The sequence below is a fragment of the Gobio gobio genome (genome assembly GCF_949357685.1).
Source record: "Gobio gobio genome assembly, chromosome: 25".
NCBI lineage: Eukaryota > Metazoa > Chordata > Actinopteri > Cypriniformes > Gobionidae > Gobio > Gobio gobio.
The window spans coordinates 26,429,363-26,450,658 of NC_137121.1; the positions used below are offsets into that span (position 1 = coordinate 26,429,363).

Genomic DNA, 21,296 nt, shown 5'->3' on the forward strand with positions numbered 1-21,296 from the left:
ATTTTTTACCCAGTGTGTGCAAAGTTCCCCCAGTAGGCCATCACAGTCCTGCATAGCTCTTCCTCTTCCTTTGTGAAAGGAGCTAAAGGGATTGAACAGTTAGATGAAAATGCCAGTGTTGGTAAAGAATGCATTTGTTTTTGTGATTAATTACCGGTTGCTTTGAGCGGAGCTTCAGCAAAGCAGGTTCCCTGAATAAAGAAAAGTTCATCCGTATGGTCGACACCAACAAAGCTGGGTCTCTTCTTCTGGACCATACTGGGAGGATGCTGGAACTCATACAGGTAAACCGGCGCTCCTGAAGCTAAAATCACAACAGAGATCCTCGTTTTACACACGTTTGAAATAAATTAAAATAAGGTTTTACTCAAAGAGTAGTTCACAGTGATTTTGGGGAGCTAAAGGATAATGAAAACATGCACAATAGACTTTAGTTTCTCTCTCTCTCTCAATGATTCAGTTCACTATATACAGTGGGGAGAACAAGTATTTTGATAACCTGCAGACTCGGCAGTGTTTCCTACTTACAAAGCATGTAGAGGTCTGTAATTTTTTATCATTGGCAAATTTCAACTGTGAGAGACGGAATCTAAAACAAAAATCCAGAAAATCACATTGTATGGTTTTTAAATAATTAATTTGCATTTTATTGCATGACATAAGTATTTGATCACCTACCAACCAGTAAGAATTCCGGCTCTCACAGACCTGTTAAGTTTTTCTTTAAGTCGTCCTCCTGTTCTCCACTCATTACCTGTATTAACTGCACCCGTTTGAACTCCTTACCTGTATAAAAGACACCTGTCCACACACTCAATCAAACAGACTCCAACCTCTCCACAATGGCCAAGACCAGAGAGCTGTGTAAGGACATCAGGGATACAATTGTAGACCTGCACAAGGCTGGGATGGGCTACAGGACAATAGGCAAGCAGCTTGGTGAGAAGGCAACAACTGTTGGCGCCATTATTAGAAAATGGAAGAAGTTCAAAATGACGGTCAATCTCCCTTGGTCTGGGGCACCATGCAATATCTCACCTCGTGGGGCATCAATGATTATGAGGAAGGTGAGGGATCAGCCCAGAACTACACGGCAGGATCTAGTCAATGACCTGAAGAGAGCTGGGACCACAGTCTCAAAGAAAACCATTAGTAACACACTACGCTGTCATGGATAAAATCCTGCAGCGCACGCAAGGTCCCCCTGCTCAAGCCAGCGCATGTCCAGGCCCGGCTGAAGTTTGCCAATGACCATCTGGATGATCCAGAGGAGGAATGGGAGAAGATCATGTGGTCTTTTTGGTCTAAACTCCACTCCCTGTGTTTGGAGGAAGAAGAAGGACGAGTACAACCCCAATAACACCATCCCAACCGTGAAGCATGGAGGTGGAAACATCATTCTTTGGAGACGCTTTTCTGCAAAGGGGACAGGACGACTGCACCGTATTGAGGGGAGGATGGATGGGGCCATGTATCGCGAGATCTTGGCCAACAACCTCCTTCCCTCAGTAAGAGCATTGAAGATGGGTCGTGGCTGGGTCTTCCAGCATGACAATGACCCGAAACACACAGCCGGGGCAACTAAGGATTGGCTCCGTAAGAAGCATCTCAAGGTCCTGGAGTGGTCTAGCCAGTCTCCAGACCTGAACCCAATAGAAAATCTTCGGAGGGAGCTGAAAGTCCGTATTGCCCAGCGACAGCCCCGAAACCTGAAGGATCTGGAGAAGATCTGTGTGGAGGAGTGGGCCAAAATCCCTGCTGCAGTGTGTGCAAACCTGGTCAAGAACCACAGGAAACATATGATCTCTGGAATTGCAAACAAAGGTTTCTGTACCAAATATTAAGTTCTGCTTTTCTGATGTATCAAATACTTATGTCATGCAATAAAATGCAAATTAATTACTTAAAAAAAAACATACAATGTGATTTTCTGGATTTTTGTTTTATATTCCATCACTCACAGTTGAAGAGTACCTATAATAAAAATTACAGACTTCTACATGCTTTGAAAGTGGGCAAACCTGCAAAATCGGCAGTGTATCAATTAGTTGTTCTCCCCACTGTATGTATGCATGCATGCATATATATATATATATGTATATATGTATATGTATATATGTATATATGTATATATGTATATATGTATATATGTATATATGTATATATATATATATATATATATATATATATATACATATACATATACATATACATATATACATATACATATACATATACATATATACATATATACATATATATATATATATATATATATATATATATATATATATATATACACAGTGAGGAAAATAAGTATTTGAACACTCTGCTATTTTGCAAGTTCTCCCACTTAGAAATCATGGAGGGGTCTGAAATTGTCATCGTAGGTGCATGTCCACTGTGAGAGACATTATCTAAAAAAAAAAAAAAAACATTCCAGAAAATCACAATGTATGATTTTTTAACTATTTATTTTTATGATACAGCTGCAAATAAGTATTTGAACACCTGTCGATCAGCTAGAATTCTGACCCTCAAAGACCTGTTAGTCTGCCTTTAAAATGTCCACCTCCACTCCATTTATTATCCTAAATTAGATGCACCTGTTTGAGGTCGTTAGCTGCATAAAGACACCTGTCCACCCCATACAATCAGAATCCAACTACTAACATGGCCAAGACCAAAGACACTAGAGACACAATTCTACACCTCCACAAGGCTGGAAAGGGCTACGGGGAAATTGCCAAGCAGCTTGGTGAAAAAAGGTCCACTGTTGGAGCAATCATTAGAAAATGGAAGAAGCTAAACATGACTGTCAATCTCCCTCGGACTGGGGCTCCATGCAAGATCTCACCTCGTGGGGTCTCAATGATCCTAAGAAAGGTGAGAAATCAGCCCAGAACTACACGGGAGGAGCTGGTCAATGACCTGAAAAGAGCTGGGACCACCGTTTCCAAGGTTACTGTTGGTAATACACTAAGACGTCATGGTTTGAAATCATGCATGGCACGGAAGGTTCCCCTGCTTAAAACAGCACATGTCCAGGCCCGTCTTAAGTTTGCCAATGACCATTTGGATGATCCAGAGGAGTCATGGGAGAAAGTCATGTGGTCAGATGAGACCAAAATAGAACTTTTTGGTCATAATTCCACTAAACGTGTTTGGAGGAAAAAGAATGATGAGTACCATCCCAAGAACACCACCCCTACTGTGAAGCATGGGGGTGGTAGCATCATGCTTTGGGGGTGTTTTTCTGCACATGGGACAGGGCGACTGCACTGTATTAAGGAGAGGATGACCGGGGCCATGTATTGCGAGATTTTGGGGAACAACCTCCTTCCCTCAGTTAGAGCATTGAAGATGGGTCTAGGCTGGGTCTTCCAACATGACAATGACCCGAAGCACACAGCCAGAATAACCAAGGAGTGGCTCTGTAAGAAGCATATCAAGGTTCTGGCGTGGCCTAGCCAGTCTCCAGACCTAAACCCAATAGAGAATCTTTGGAGGGAGCTCAAACTCCATGTTTCTCAGCGACAGGACAGAAACCTGACTGATCTAGAGAAGATCTGTGTGGAGGAGTGGGCCAAAATCCCTCCTGCAGTGTGTGCAAACCTAGTGAAAAACTACAGGAAACGTTTGACCTCTGTAATTGCAAACAAAGGCTACTGTACCAAATATTAACATTGATTTTCTCAGGTGTTCAAATATTTATTTGCAGCTGTATCAAAAAAAAAAAAAAAAATCATACATTGTGATTTCTGGATTTTTTTTTTTTATTATGTCTCTCACAGTGGACATGCACCTACGATGATAATTTCAGACCCCTCCATGATTTCTAAGTGGGAGAACTTGCAAAATAGCAGGGTGTTCAAATACTTATTTTCCTCACTGTATATATACATACACACACACACGTGCATTTTAATTTAAATATAACTACATAAAATATTTTAATTCAAATGACTGCAAATATTATGGCACCATTTCACTATACACAGTGTTTACACAGTTGCAATAATTAAATATGAATAAATTAGTAATAAATTGCTTCTCACCGCTGTGGTGTTTTGCCAGTTGGAGGGCTGGGATATTAAAAATGACGTCCCCCATCATCTCTCTATAAAGGTCTCTGATTTTAACAGGGTCGTTTGTGTGGCCCAGATACTCTTTTGCCACCAGGTCAATGATCCATCGGTCCCGGGGCTAAAATGAATTGCGTTCAAAGCACACAGAATTCAAAGAAAAATAAGTGAAGAAAGATTTCCAATGTACTTCTCAGTGAAAGGTTAATATTACATAATGTAAATGTGCATTGTATTGAGTCGTATCTTACGTCAGGATAAGTCAGGATCAAAGCTTTTGTGGCTTGCTCTTTATCCATCCCATCAATCCATCCAGGACCCGAAAAATACTATAACGAAATAAAACTAAACTTTATGCATCAAAAAAAAAAAAAAAAATCAAACCTAAAATATGAATATACTGTAAATGCATCTAAGATCTCACCAAGTTGACACCTTTTATTTTCAACAAGCGTTTGATTAGCTCGAATTTGTGAATGACCGTTCTATTTTTAAAGTGCCCCGATTATGCTTTTATCTTTCATATAGTGTGTAATATTTGTTTGTGAATGTAAAAGGTCTGGAAAGTTTCAAAGATCAAACTGCAGATAAATATAGTTATTGTCTCCCAAAAGAAGGAACTAATTCTGAACTGCCTGAAACGAGTCGTCAGTAATTCCAGTCTTACTTCCAGCTTGAACCTGCATAGGTTTATAACAAATTAGCAAAATGCCAGCATGATTCCCAATTATTTATATTCACGATTTTATAGTATTTGTACACCCTTTACATTTTTATTTCAATGTTGTAATTAACAATTCATTTAATTTTTAATTCAATTTGAAGCAGATTTGTTACGTGACAGTAGTAAAGTTTCTTAAGGGTCAAGATCAAGTTATCCGCTCCTGCACTGCATCAAGCCATCCCATAATATCCATCATCACTCAAATTAATGCACGGCTCAGAGTAACTGTACAGCAAGTGTGTAAGACGCCAATAACATTATAAAGTAATTATTCTATCCAAAATAAATCTCTCAATCAAGTGGCTGTCTCTATAGTATTATACACTATATTATTATTATTTAAAAGTATTATTGCCCCTGGTTCAGTAAGGAACTCTTGTTATAAAGTAGCAGTGAAATGGGACACATTTTAAGTATCAACTGTGCTTAAAATGATGCAATCTAATTCTGTTTACATGAAATAAACTGCTCGCGAGCAGGTTTGATCTTACGGACATGTTGCTATGTCAGCAAGTCCTGGGGCCTATACCATGAAGCCGGTTTAGCTGGCTAGCCAGATATGTTTAAGCTTAGTTTGTGACAATCCTGAGTTTTAGATACCATTAAAGTGGTTTGGCTTTTAGCAGTGTTTATCTCCATAGTAACTTACGCTCCATGGCTAACCTGATCCAGGGCAGGTTATGTTCTGGATAAGAGATCTCAAACTGAAATTTGACCAATCAGCTGTGAGCAAATCGACACAGCTCTGATGCAATGAAGTCACTCCCACTTTTTCTACTCCAAATTAAAGGTCACTACATAGCAAATGGTTTTTTAAAGACTAAAGCGTCTGGCTTTTAACAATGCTTATTTATTATAATAATAATAATTTTGAATGGTTTAGATATCATTTATGTAATTATAATACCCTTAATCAATTACACATGTATAATTTTAGCTAAACAATCATTAATAGGCACTTAGTTAAAATTAATATAAATAGCCTATATAAAAGGTCATACAAATAAGCTTAAATCAATAAATAAAGCTATAAATATTACTACACGGGAGCTTAAATGTTCAATTCTCTCTATATATCAATTAAACTAACTTCATAACTTTTACTTGCATTGACGTATTAAGATTTTTCTTAAAGTTGTCCTCTTTCATAGACAGCTCTTTTCTTCTTCCTGTGTAAATTTGTTTAAATTCTTAATATTTTTCAATCATGTAATATTCTGCAGAAGAGAGAAATCAATCTCACTGCTTCTCTCGTGAGAAGTAAATCTCAGTTTCACTGATCCACAGCATGTGATTGGCTGTTGACTACTGATGTCACAGCTAAAATCCTAAACTCAGGATCAAAGCCTGAGTTGACAGAGAAAGCTGATGATCAGCATCATGGGACCAAAAAAGCCTGAATAGATTGGTTTTGTCAACTCGAAACTAATCCTGTACCCCTGAGTTTGTTAAACTACCATCATGGTATAGGCCCCAGGATGACCGTCGAAGAACCAAACAATCCAAGATCATGCCAAATCAAATCCAGCTAACTGAGTTAGCGAGGTATGAAGAACGAACCCCAGTACTATGAAAGCAAATCCACTTGCATGTGCTTCCAAAAGAGTAGATAAATCAGGACAAACTGGGCCACCTGACCAATCAGATCAGAGTAGACCAATCACAACAGATTGCTCCATCTGACCAATCAGAGCAGAGTAGGCTCTCAGAAAGGAGGGGTTTAGAGAAACCGAATCCTTTATTGAACCGTTTCAAACACTGAGAAAAGAGCTGATGCTGCAATGTATATTATGAGAAAATGTGTTGTTTTTTTTGTCCCTGGATGAATGCAAACCTGTTGTAGGATACCTTTAAAATAAAAAAAGCATAATAGGGGCACTTAAAGGTAAAGTAAATAATAATAATAATAATAAGGAAAAAAGCAAACATTTATTTCTTTCAATTGATGTAACCTGAACAATCCCCTTTTTAATATAATAAAATATGTAAAACTACTTGTGAATAACACTGTTTAATTTTTTTATGTTAAAATAGTAAACTTAAAGTAAATCAAACCAGGTGAAAGACAAGCCTGCATACAAAAAAATACTACTACTATCCAGTGAATACTAAGGCATTTCTGTTGCTTTCTTTATTCAAATAATAGATGTTTGGTGATGTGTGATATTGATTATAATAATAAATGTAATATTTACTCACTGTGGGCAGTAAAAAGCCAAACTCATCATTAGTAATACCAGTGATGAGAGGAACTTTACTGAACTCTTGTTTCCAGACGATCTCCGCTACCGGCTTGGGAAGGAAATGAGAATCCACAGCAGCACTAAAGTGCATCATCTCAAACTATAAACACAGTGCAAACAATCCTCATGAATGACAAAAAATATACTCTATATATATTCTAATACTTCATATAATATACTTTATATTAAATTATTATATTATGATGATGATGAATATATGATAGATAATAAAGCTTATCATCCCTTGTGAAGAATAAGTGTGCTTAATTGTATTGAATGTGCTCTTGCAGTGTACTTCAAATTGTAAAAATGTATATTAAAATAAATTTACTTGCTGGGACTTTAATATATTTTTGAAAAAAGCCACTTAAGTGTGCTTAAAAGAACCCCTCAATTACAATAAAGTTACACTTTAATGTACATTTTAAATCATTGTTTTAATAAGCTTTAAAGAAGTACACTAAAATACTAAAGCACATAAAATGTACTAAATTGTAACTTCATTATTACAAATATATTTATATGTATGACTCACAAGTATATTTCAGTTTATAAATGCTTGTCAGTACATTTTAACCATATTTCAAAGTCAATAGAAGTAATTATGAAATTAGATACAAAGATGTATTTAAGTCCTACTTAAGTGGGTAAAAAAGCACTTTTTAGTTTAACATACTGCATTAAAAATAAATGTAGACTATTATACATTTTCATTTACTGGTAAATAAAATGCAATTCAGTGTCAAAGAACATTACATTCAGTTCACACTTAAGTATATTATTTGCGTATTAAGTACTCGTTTCAAAAGTAGTGTACATTTTCACAAGGGATCTTACTGCTTTACACAGTACATTTTTTCTTAATGGCTTATTTTTATGAAAAATGTCACACCTTTTTGGAATATTCCAAAACGTCCTCATCAGACCAGCCCATGATGCAGTCAACTATCTTTGCTGAACTGCTACTGTCACAGTTGCATGATTTGGCTGCATTCTGCAATGACGACCAACATGAGGACTTGAGAAGACTTTTAAATAACAAAATGATGAAAAAACAAGATTATGAAAGGAAATGAAACCTGGGCTATCTGTAAAGGATTAGCCATCACTAAACCATTCCAAAAGGCAGTCCCGCTTTCTGCAATGGCACGATGAAACAGACCAGAAGCCAACGGTGAAAGAATCTTAAAGACATAATGACACAGAAAGTGACTCGATCATTCAATCCAAATCATTTTACAATTATTATGACTGAATTATGGCTTCTACAGATAGTAAATAAAGATGCACACCAGCGTGGATACACTGAATCCTCCTGCAGACTGTCCAAAGATGGTCACTGATCCAGGATCTCCACCGAAACTGTGGATGTTCTCCTGGACCCATTGAAGAGCAGCCACCTGGTCCAGAAAACCATAGTTTCCTGGCGCGTTTGCATCTCCTGTGCTGCAAAAAGAAAAAGGAAACTTTTATCTGAATCCGTAATTAAATACAGAAAAATGGATTCATATAATAGGGCTTAAATCATGTGTACTAGTAATGCACCGAAATAAGTTTTTATTTAATGAAACACCAAAATGAGTTCCTTATCAGATGGTCACGTTCAACGTCACATTGGAACATACCAATGAATTGGAATCTCGTCTGAGAGCCCAATCATCTTCGAGTGTAAACTAAACGAGCCAATGCACATTGGTGTGCGAGATTTGCCTTTCGCGCTCCGCCCCACAGGGTATAAATGACAGCGCTGGAGTGGTGGTCGCAATCTCACAAGAGCATTTCCTACTGTTTTTATACAGCTAAAGGAGCTTTGAGAAAGGGTGCCTTCAATTAGATATTGCTGTTTATACAGTGTGAAAGAGTTTGAGCTGCGGCATCAATGAGTTTGCTGTTTATACAGCTAAAAGAGTGAGGGCACACTGCAGGCTGCACCATTTCCTGCCCTTTGAGTAGCGGCCATTTCCCCTGTTTCAGCACTTCTAAAAGAGCTAATTTCCCTAAAAGAGCAAGAACAGGAGTGACACCAAGTCTCTTTAAAGATGTCATTGCACCCCTGTGTTTCTGGATGCGGTTAACAATTGCCTCACGTGTCTGGGCGTCAAGCATGCTGAGGTAGACAAAGCCAGGGTTACCTGAGGAGCACAGTGAGGGCTCACCCGCAGAGTCAGTCTCCGAGGGCCCCCCACTCCTCTAGCACACCTCAAGCTGTGGAGCTTTCGGATGGCCGCACTGGTCTTTCCAATGGGGGACTTTTCATTTGGGGCTCCGTCGGACGATCAGATGTTGTTCGCTGCATCGGAGGGTGAGCTGGAGTCCTCTGGGGATGAAGACTCGGCTATGTTGCCCCCTTCGGGCAGAGTAGCGTTGCCAGAGCCTGACCCAGACCTATGCTTTCCCGGGCCACCGAGAGAGTCGGGCTTGAGTGGAGGTATCCACCGTGTCCAGAGTTATGTTCGACGATTGGTTTCTGGGGGCGGCCTGCACTGGTTCTCAGTGCCCCGAGAAACCAATCGGACACTGAATGTAATGTTTTTGGAAACCGGCTGCACCAGGTCCCCTACTGCATTGGCACATCAATTGCCTCGAGTTGCTAGCAGTACGTCTTGTGCTGGGCTGCCTCAAATCACAGCTACGAGGCAAGAATGTACTGCTCCGGTGCTGACTTCGCCTTAAATAGGCTGCAGCCACCTCAGAGAACTTCCATATGTAGCACTGCCCTAAATGGCCAGCCCATATGTGTAACTTCCACATGACACCTCCCTACAGGTTGGGTGTGGCTTCTGTAATGTTCCCTTCTGTACGGAAAGGGCATGCTTTCCCCATGTTATCCAATAGTCTTACTTTCAAGCGGACCAGCAGTAAGTGACCCTCACTGCCTAAGCCGAGTGCTGGAAGGGGCAGCAAGTGCCGCTTTTTTAGGGATCCCAATCCATCAAATTGCTGTCACAGCAAATATTCGCACCTCATAGTAATACAGTTTTTCTCAATTGCTAAAACACTAAACCCTTTTGTCTGAACCAAATTCTCAGTTGCCTGAACCCACTGATTGAATCAATCACTCTTTTGGCAAAACCATAAGCACTTTTCACCTGTTTAGACACAACTTGCCAACACATTTTCATTGTGATGCACCCGTGCTACAAAATGGTGAGCACAGGTGACAAAAGTCAAACACAATTAAAGCACAGATGTCACCACTTGAACACAACAACTCAAAATTGATCACACTTGTGGCTAATGATGTGAGGGAACATATACAGTAAGCCAGTTCAGAGAGCACTGGTTTGTGAGGCCCTACAATGGATAGAAATCTGAGAGGAAGAGTTTGTGTGAGAGGAGGTCAAGGTGGTCGAGGTGATCAGCGAAGACAAAGAACAGTAATTCCTGATGAAATTAGAGCTACTGTAATTGACCATGTTCTTGTCCATGGTATGAGCATGAGGGAGGCTGGACAAAGGGTACAACCAAACATCAGTAGATTCACTGTGTCCACTGTGTCCAAGAGAACAGGTAATTACCTTTTTTTGACATTATAGTACAGTATGTAAATGTTGACAGCAATTACTGTATGACATACTATATACTGTACCACAGTATACTGTAAGTAAATATATGTTTCAGTACATCACTGTACCATATACTGTAGTATTGTAATGGAGGGTTGGTCTAACTGTTCGTAGGCCAAGTATTCCATGTATATTTTTGTACTTTATTTTCACATGGGCTTACTGTACACAAGTGGCAAATGCATAAGATTTCTGTTTTGTCTTTTTGTACAAGTGCTAAATGAACAGGTTTTTTTGTTTTTGTTTTGCAACATGCATTTAGCCTACAGTGAACAATAAACATTTATTTCTCCAGCTTCATGTCCTGAGCATTGTGTTTTCTATTTTTCTACGTAGTGTTTAGTGACTGTTCAGTAGTGTTTTTAATTTTGATTGACGCGGGGCACGATTTGACAACATAGTTCAGTTTTGAGCACAGATTAAACTGTTTTGAGGTGAAAGTTTGGTTTTGCAAGAAGAGTCTGAGGTTTTGTGAATGTAGCTTGAAAATTGGGTTTTGTGTTCACAGTTTAGAAAAAAGGAGAGCAGCTTTCAAGAAATGTGTCTTAGCAATCGAGAAAAACTGTAAATCAATATTGGTGATCGTAGGGCTGTAACGATTTGCCCAAAAATAAAAACCTCGATTAATTGAACATTTTACCTCGATTACAATTAATGAACGATTATTTTGCTTTTTTTTTTTTTTTTTTTTGCCCTCATAAGGTTTTTGAGTAAGTTCACTGATAAGGTTTGTACTGTAAATATGTTCTACATATTTATATATAGAACAGGTGGATTTTTTTTTCTAATGAAAAAGTGCATTTCTTTGTGATTTTAAAATAGTTAGGGAAACGGTTCACTTTCAGCAGTTATTGTCTATGGGGCAGATTTCTGTTTGTTGTACATCAGATACAGATAAATTAACACAGTAGGCCTACATTACATTTATCTGAATGCATTAATGAGAGAGTGATTGTGTGTGTGAATTACTCATACCGTCTCTATTCATTATGAAGCTGTGGTTTGTACTTCAAAGGTATTAAAATGTATGACTATAACGGTTGAGTTTCTAAGCTACTTTAGTGACTTTACTTTAGTCACAGGACAGCGTTGAGACTGCGTTTCTGCGCGCGATCTTCGCATGATGTGCGAGCTTCTGTGTTCGTTTGTCACAATATATCAGGCATTAGTTCAACATAATACACATCTGATGGTCGAAACTCGCTTTAATGTTCAAACTGGCAGGGCTTAAACCACATACAAATGACAAACTTTGTGAGGACGCAGGTGAAAGAGGTCTGCCTTCAGGGCGCGCGCGTTTTCAGAGACGCGACGCGGCTCGGCTCTCTGTCACAGAAAAAAGCTGAGCACTGAACGGAGAAGTTTTCCGTATTGTTGTTTTTGAATAGTGCACAATCGCTTTAAATGTTGAAACTGGCAAGCATTTAAACGCATGTACTTGACAAACTTTATGAGCACGAAAGTGAAAGCGATCTGGCTTCAGGGCTTGCGCGCGCCGTCTGTGTGTGTGTGTGTGTGTGTGTGTGTGTGTGTGTGCGCGCGTCAGCGGTAGGCTATATGAAGAACGGCAATTAACTTACCTGTATAAACTGTGTAAAACATGCAGTTACTATAGTGATTCTGGGCATCTATAAACACAGATAATCGCTCCTGCATCTCTCGGTGTGCCTGCAAACTGCACTTGATGTGACTGACGGGGCGGAGTCACGTGAAAACTGAAATAACCGACATGGGAAAAATACGTCGGTTAGAGGTTCTGAATGTCGGTTTCGGTTATTTTTCGATTAATCGTACAGCCCAAGGTGATGGTTCCACTTTCATTAAGCATGGTATGATCCGGGGTAACTGCAAATAATTTATGGTACCAACCTAAGGAACCCCAGCAGCCCCAATCTGTACTGAATCAGCACCACGACCACATCCTGATACGCTGACAGAACGGAGCCATCGTACACTGAAGCTGAACCACGGGAAAGTCCTCCACCATGAATCCAAACCATGACCTAGGAAACACAAGGAAACATTCTCTACCCAAACTCTATGAGGTCGTTCAATCACAAAAAGCTGTTGTTGAACTTACGGGTAACTTGGCGTCTTCTTCGCCAGGTTTGACTGGAGTGTAGATGTTAAGATACAAACAGTCCTCTGAGACCTCAGGAATCTCCACATCCATAGAGAGAAACTCCAGTTCAACAACACTCACTTGCCTGTCCTGAATGCACCTAGAGAAACCATGGTACATTAGATACTGGAAATGTCAAAACACATTTGAAATTAAATTTGGTTGCGTGGAATCTTACATCGGTGGCTGTTTGGTTGCATCTCTCACTCCTTGCCATGGTTCTGCAGGTTGGGGCCGAGCCAGTCTCAGGGACCCCACAGGCGGCTTTGCAAACGGTACACCTAGATAGCTACTGACGACAGTTTCCTTGCCCTTCACAGTCATGATGGAACCTCTTAGAGATCCTAAGTTGGTATGTACTACCGGTCCTGTCAAAAAAAAATGCGTCTCCGGACCATTCGGAGACCTAAAAAAAAAAAGTTAAACGCATGTGCCAAACTCTTAGAAATGCATTATTTTTTTATACATATTTGTTTAATATACTTTTTATTTCATTTTCAAAAAAAACTTGAATTTTTTTAACCTTTCATGTATTGTGACCATCAAGTAAAAAATGTAATATATGACCCGTGCTGGCAAAATGAGTAACTCATTTTTGAAAATTTGCTCATTGTGATTGTTCATTTCACATTCTTGCCCTTTGTGACATATGCTGGATCAAATATAGGTCTATCTGAAATAAATGACTATAGGGCTGCCCCCAACTAAAGTTCTCTCAAGGAGTTGTTCATTTAAGCCGTTGTTCACACGGCGCCAGCGCCTCCATGTCATTGGCTGCTATATTTGCTTGTTATTTATTAAATCGAGGCAATTGGTTGATTAAACAATTGATTAAAATTAAGACAATTTATATAAAACGAAATTCACTTTAAAGAAAGGCTTTCAACAAATGAAGTGGTCAAAATAATTTCTGACCTAGCCTATTTTGCATCTTATGTGTCCTGTTCTAATGTTAAAAATAACATTAAAACACGTATTTAGTTTTATACATTTAAATATTATAATGCTACAACAAGTATAGTAGGCTACAGTACAGAGAAATTTCATGTCAGAGCAGGATTTGAGCGGATGTCGTTTTACCGGTGAGCAGTTCATGAGTGGAGCTCCGCTCGCCTCGTTCACATGCACACATGCACACATTTTTTGCGTTCATTTTTAGTCCACTCTGCTTAATGTTTTTCAAGAATGTTGCACTCCTGTTTGTCATTGTGCACGAAACTTCATGCCAAGAAATCAAAAGAAATATTGCTGACTTGTGTGTCTCAAGCACCCTCTTTACGTTCATCCTAATGCCCGTTAGTTGTCTGTGGATTGGCCTATTTGTGCCGTTGAAAATGAAAACATAATTTAAAATCGATTTTACAATCAATTCAATGAACACTTATGTCTCAAAAATCGACAAAAGTGACAGCCCTAGTACATGTAGTTACTTAATATTACTCAGTACTTATATGTATGATTACAGTGTAACAAAGACACCTTAAAATTAAGGGTTACACTTTTTTAAGGTGTCATTGTTACAGTGTAATTATATATTTAAGACACAGAGTAACACAAGTGTCACCACTTGATGTCCAGTGTAAATCTAGGACCTGAAGCAAAAGCATTTATCTACAGGTGGATTAGTGGATTTGTTTTATTCTCACTTGAGCGGCTGTTTTGTAGCATCTCTCAGACCGTGCCATTTCTCTGCAGGTTGGGGTGGAGCGAATCTCAATGAACCCACGGGTGGCTTGGCAAAAGTGTCCTTTCCCTTTGCTTTCATGTAAAATCCTATCAGGGCCCCAGATTTGGTTTGCAGGACAGGTCCTGCATGTATAATTCATTAAAAATAAAAAAAATAGTTGAGCAAGTTTTCACAGTATGATTTGCTATTCATTTTGAGTTAAACTAGTATAGAAATACTATACACATACATATACACACACATACATACTTAGAAAGAATATTTAGTAATATATACTAGCCTTAATTTAGTTACATACATAATTAAAATACTATTTTACTATAATATGCTAATCATTTAAAAAAAAATATATATTTTAATTTATATGCCATACTTCACTTAATTTTTACACTAATTATTTTTTTATATGCATTTATTTTTAAATGCACTATACTTAATCTGAAACTATTTTATACATTTTAATACTAATTATTCTATATTGATTGATTTATTTTATTTCCAATTTTAATTTACTATTCCTCCTTAATGAAGCAAGTAAGATTACCGGCCAGAAACAGAGTACAATACAAGAGCTGTTTGCACATTTTATGGAAAAAAGGCAATTGTAGTAGCCTAGAAATCTAGATGCACCCTAGCGGCAGAAAATGTATTTTGCGGCGAGTGTAGTCTAGCAACTCTCGGTAGACCTGAGAGCTGGAAAAACCAAACTCTGGTCAGGCCAATCACAGCGTGTGTAGAGTCTGTGGGCGGGCTTAACATAATGACGCACGTCACAGCAGAGTTGCGGCGGTTCAGCGTGCTACTCGTAAACAAAGAAGCTGACGAACGAACAGCGGTCTTTTGAATCGGCTTTGGCCGCAACTCTGGAAGACTTGGAGTTTAGCTTTTCTTTGAGAAAAGAACAAAGAACGGCACTGAAGTCCTTCTTAAGAAAAGAAGATATGTTCCAAGTTTTTCCTACCAGATACGGCGAAAGTCTATTAACTAACGTTAGCTCGGCTTCACCTTCTTCTTTGCTCTGGTTGGTTGTGGCGATCATGACGCTATCCAATCGCGTGCAGAGGGAATTTGAAAGACAACCGTTTATCCCGCCCCTCGGATTGAGCCCTGTTAATGGTGAGTTTCCAGACCCAACATCTTGATGTGGGTCTGGCTTGTCAGGCTACAATTGTAGTATATTCTGACCAAATCCATCCACTCAGTGCAGCCGCTCCCACCACACGCTGCGTGTAGGGCACCAAGTGCTGAGGGGGGGCACCACAAGAAAATGCTCTTAGCGCAATGTACCCAAGTGTACCTAAAATAAAAAGAGTGTAATATACAGGTTTGTGGCTCTTAATTTCTTTTTAATTACCCACTTGTAAACTTGTGTTCATTGTTCTTTTTATAGGCTAAATGTAGTAATTGTATCGGAACATCTGAATCGATACCCAGCCCTACTAATTAACTAACTATACTTCATTTGAAAGTTTTATAATTTCATATTATTTGTATCATTTGCATTTATTTTAATTTAATTTATATCTGCTATACGTCATCTGAAACCATTAATTATTTTATTTTGATTCATTGATTTTATTTGGTTTTATTTACATATGCTACACTTTATCTGAAACAATTTAATACTAATTATTTTATATTGATGTATTTATTTTAATTTACATATGCTATTCCTGCCATCCTTCATCTGAAACTTTTTTATATTTTAAAAGACAAATTGTAAATGTATTTATTTTATATGTACTAATATAATTTATTTTAAGTAATGTATATGTGCTACACATGCTGTCTGAAGCTATTGTATATTTATACTAGTTATGTTGTCATTGTTTATTTATAGCCATTTATTTAATTTATATTTCATTTCATTTTCATTTCTCTTTTATTCCTTTCATGAAAATGGATTATTTGTACAAGGCACATAAAATTCATTTGAAGTTTTCCTTTACATTTCCATGATCAGAAAGGGGCAGATGGAAGAATAATATTCTTATATTTATCTGCCCCCTTTATAAACATAAATAGTAGATGGCATTAGCATTGTTCCCTCCACCACCACCCAAAATTTATTAACCTAAATAATAGATGACATTAGCATCACACAAAATGTATTAACATAAATAGTAGATAACATTAGCATTATTCCCTCCACCATCACCCACACTCCAACATATCTAATATTTATTTAAACGTTTTACAATGATCACATACAAACAAGTCAAAATTCAGTTTGATATAATTCAAGTTGTTTCTTTTTATAACTCCTTTTAAATTCCAAAATATTTTTGCAGCTTTTTAAATCTTTCCTTAAAGAATTCCATGCTTTTACTCCAGCAACAGACAAACACATTTGTTTCAAATTTGTTCTTGCTATTTGATGTTTAAAGTCGTACGGCCGTCTGTGATTTTCATCTTCAGAAGTAAAAATAAATAACTTTTGTAAGTCATGTGGAAGAGCTTTGCTTCTAGCTTTAAACATCACTAATAGAGTTTGTAATTCTATAATGTATTTAAGTTTTAATAATCCTGACCTAATAAAGAATTGATTTGTATGGTCTCTATATCCTGCTTTAAAAATAATGCGAATGGCTCTTTTCTGTAAAATAAATAAAGGCATAATGTTGCTATGATATGTATTTCCCCATATTTCTGCAATAGCAGAACTATTCTGCAATAGTTTAAATAAGGCAAAATCATTGAACAATATAACATTTTCATTGTATTATATGGTAAACTGTATTTAACCTTATTCAAGATAAATAAGCTTTTTCCCCCCCATCTTATTTTTTACATGCAATATATGACTTTTCCACGTCAATTTCTCATCTAAGGTGACTCCTAGAAATCTGATTTCAGACACCTTCTCAATGTTTACATTGTTTATAGATAAGCTGACTTCCTCCTTTTTTTTATTGCTGAATATCATAAACTTTGTCTTATTCAAATTTAAAGATAATTTATTTATATCAAACCACAATTTTAATTTAATCATTTCATCTTCAATATTATCAGCTAAGGTTTTCAAGTCATTTCCTGAACTGTATAAATTTGTATCGTCTGCAAATAATACATAGTGTAACATGTTTGAAACCTCACAAATCTCATTTATATATAAAATAAAAAGGTTGGGTCCTAAAATTGAACCTTGTGGTAGTCCACATTCTATATTCATACATTCTGACCTACAGGGAGTGCAGAATTATTAGGCACGTTGATTTTCTGATCATATTTTTTTTCCAGGCACATTTGACCAATTCCAAACCACAGTAATCGAAATAACTACTATTGATTTAGTATTTAATAATGTATAAGTGATATATAATTGTTCATGAAGGCTGGAAATGAAAATCACCTTATATTCAGGTGTGCAGAATTATTAGGCATGTTTTCTTTTACAGATAAATTGAGCCAAAAAAGAGATTTAACTCAGACTGAAAAGTCAAAAAGTATTAAATGCCCATGAGAAGGATGCAATACTAATGCAATACTAGACATTGCAGTTAAGGCATGACCATTGGACAGTGAAATGCTCGTTGGGTCAGCAGGGTCAGACAAAAACATGTGGCGGAGAAAAGACACCTGTTAACTGCAAAAGAATTAAGAATTAAGGTGAAGAATTAAGGGTGAAACCATCAGGAACCCTTTAGTCTCCAGCGCCACCATTTTCCAAAGCTGCAACCTACCTGGAGTCTCCAGAAGTGCAAGGTGTCAGGATCTCAGAGACTTCAGTTAGGTAAAGAATCCTAAAAAATGACCCCCACTAGATAAGAATCACAAGCTGAAGTGTTGTAAAATACATGAAGAAGGTTTTTTTATAGGCTTTATAGGTTTTATAGGTTGAGAGTGACTCTTGAAGGACCAGCACCACATCCTCTAGTACCACTGTTTGAAGAATTCATCTTCCAGAATCTGGCAGTACGTTTTGGGAGTTCATTTTAGTCCATCCTGAAGTCCGTTTTGCAGAGATGTGGCTTACCATAAACCATGATGTAAATATCTGAAAGTGACAACAAAGGCCCTTTTATGGTGCCGGAGGAAGGAGTTGTGTCCTGCCAGTCCAGCATTTATTTGAAGAGAGAGTGATGGTAGGTGACTGGGGCCAGTCTTGCTACTATCATCAGTCCTTAAACCCAGCACACAGTGCACAGGCTCACATCCTCTAGGTATTGGGGAAACTCTGGGAGGCCCTGACACGAGTACTAGGGTAGTACCAGAGTACCAAAACTGAATAATTTAACTTCACTTTTATTTTACTTTACACAAGTACCAAGAGTACAGAGCACTGCCTTTCCCTGGTGGTTCATCAAACAGAATTAAACCCAAAAAAGCACTAAAAGATCTGAAAGTCCCAGGGCTAGAGTTAATTTTTGACTGAGTAAGGCTAGGTTTCACACACAAGTAGGTCTACATAACTAATGAGAACTACAAGCTGCATAAAAAATATTTCATCTACTTTACTAACATAATAAGTATATTACACTGGAGAAAAATGCGAATGAAAATAAAAGGTATACAACTTTATAGATTTGTTTTGGAAGAGTTTTGTTTTGACACAGAAGGGGTAACAGTAGATGGTGGAAGCTGGGAGTTTTTAACAGCTATAGTGCCATAGAAAGAGGAGCTGGAAGGCACGTGAAGTTCTGCACACCCTTCAAACTCAGTGATTAGCTTCTGTTGGTAGCAGTGCTTGCCTTCTCTTTGATATAAGCACAAGTCAAAAGGTCAAACCCTTGTTGCCTGTTGTCCCACAGAAAGAGTCGGTGCGCAGAAGGGGGTAGAGTGACCTCTGCTGGTTGAGCTTCCACATAGCAAGACATATGTTACAAAACTAAAATGTGAATTAAATAATAGAAACTTATAAATAAATAGGCTTCCTGCTATCCTAAGCTACATATAAAATTAGTTCACTTGTCTTAATCTGAAGTTACAGGTCACCAATGTTCTTACAAATGTTTAATTCTCCCTAACAGCCAGAGTTATTATTTTATTAGTTTTAATTTTTATTTCAGTTAACTTAAGTGTTTTTTTTTTTTCTCACACCCAGTGCTACTTTAGTGGCACTAAAAAACGTTATAGTTAGTCTACAATCACCTCGTTAACCATAGTTACTTCTATTTTGAAAGTGTTACCGGTAACTTTCGCTTCCAAAAAAGGAATAGACCACGTGACTTCCGTTTTTGGTTTATAAACGAAAAACGAACTGACTGAAGTTCAAAACGAAAAACGGACCGTTTTTAATTGGTTTTTCGTTTTTTGATTCTGACACCAAAAACGGTTATTTGGTTTTTCGTTTTGAAACAAAAAACAGAAAAACGGTATTTTCGTTTTATAACTCCAAACGAATTACGGATTATCCAGAGATCCCCTGACCGTTCATGAACCATTTCATATTTATTTTCAATCACCCTATTGTCCTTTTCAAAATATTTAGGTAATTCCGTTCGTCCAGTCTTATTTCCAATTACATTGTTCAGAATATTCCATGTAGCCTTTATGTTATTTTTATTTTCATGCAACATTCTATTATAATAGTCCTTTTTTGCTTGTCTCAATAGCCTATATTAGTCAACTTATTTTTGTATTTCTTATAGCGTTTTTCGGCATTCTCTGTTCTTGATTTAATAAACTCCTTATAAAGTCTGTTTTTCTTTTTAGAGGCATTTTTTAATCCGTTTGTTATCCAAGGTTTACTATTTTGCCTTTGTTTGGATCTGCATAGAATCTCAGGACAGTGCTTATTATACAGAGTAAGATAACATTTAAGAAAAGAATTATAAGCATTGTTTACATCATCTATGTACACCTCTTTCCACTCATGTTTGAGTAAATCATTCCTAAACTTATTATATAGGCTATACTCCATCTGAAACTACTTAACACACGCCTTTAATAGTGTTTTATTTAAAGCAAAGCCCGATCGACACACCTTCCACTTCCGCCCGAATACCCCATTACCGTTTAGTAAACTCATGCAACTATCAAAGTCAAGTCTAGTCAATGTGCGCATGCATGTCCGATTACTTTTTGGCGTTAAAATGCATGCAAGCACGATTGCTTCAAAACGTGTGCAAATGCAGTTTTCTTACCTTGGCAAGAAAGCAGTTAGCATACTTTGTGCAAGTAAACCCACTCATTATGACACTTAAATCCGATTTAGCCTACCATTCTCTGCTTTCACAGTGTTTTGAAGAGTCAGTGCGATCAGCATGCAGAGTGAAAACACGACACATTCCCTCATCGCCATGTAAACAACGTTCTGCAGCAGAATGAATATGGCATGGCACACCGTTTTCCAATCACGTTTTGCAATTAGGAATAGAGACAGAGCGTATTTAGGCCACGCCCACACCGGGGGGGAAAACAATCCAACGCTCTCCATTGACCTTTGCATTGCGGGAGGCTGCCTCATTGTCATTTCGGACTTATAACAAAAAACAGAACAATGTCTAAAAGCTGATATGTGACACAGCAAACAAGCTAAAAAACACAGAAATAAGTTTTTATAAGCTGTCGACTCAAAAAAACGAGTTTAAGAAGATAAAATTGGATACAGGCAATACGAAGTGAAGCTTCAGCAGGAAGAATGGGGAAATTTTGGGATCCTGACACTCAGTATGCCTCAATATGTCTATGTGTGCAGTAAACATTTTGTCACTGTTAAGTCAAATATCCAAATGTCCGTTTTATATATTATATTTACTGTCGCTGATCACGTTCCCTCTAGTCGCCGTAGTTCTCAGTGTAATATGGCGCTCGTTTTTGGGTCAACAGCTTATAAAAACGTCTGGGGTTTTGCTTCTGGGTTTTGTTTAGCTTGTTTGCTGTACACCTTGTCACATATCAGCTTTTATACATTGTTCAGTTTTTTG

General features: G+C 37.6%; 1 protein-coding gene across 2 annotated transcripts in view; it reads right to left on the reverse strand.

The window, feature by feature from the left end:
- Positions 1–20,731, reverse strand: part of LOC307121638 (fatty acyl-CoA hydrolase precursor, medium chain-like) — a 21,146-nt gene extending 415 nt beyond the window's left edge. Inside the window, exons 1-13 of one of the 2 annotated variants that reach the window (XM_079809298.1) lie at positions 20,590–20,731; positions 14,387–14,549; positions 12,919–13,146; positions 12,699–12,840; positions 12,488–12,621; positions 8,345–8,498; positions 8,132–8,236; positions 7,945–8,046; positions 7,009–7,152; positions 4,337–4,414; positions 4,059–4,206; positions 155–304; positions 10–82 (exon numbers count right to left, since the gene is read on the reverse strand). In XM_079809298.1, coding sequence (XP_079665424.1) covers positions 10–82; positions 155–304; positions 4,059–4,206; positions 4,337–4,414; positions 7,009–7,152; positions 7,945–8,046; positions 8,132–8,236; positions 8,345–8,498; positions 12,488–12,621; positions 12,699–12,840; positions 12,919–13,146; positions 14,387–14,549; positions 20,590–20,671 — 1,703 coding nt within the window. In that variant the 5' untranslated portion in view covers positions 20,672–20,731. The remainder of the gene's footprint in view (positions 1–9; positions 83–154; positions 305–4,058; positions 4,207–4,336; positions 4,415–7,008; positions 7,153–7,944; positions 8,047–8,131; positions 8,237–8,344; positions 8,499–12,487; positions 12,622–12,698; positions 12,841–12,918; positions 13,147–14,386; positions 14,550–20,589) is intronic. The other variant, XM_079809299.1, reaches the window with a different exon arrangement.
- Positions 20,732–21,296: the final 565 nt, after the last annotated feature.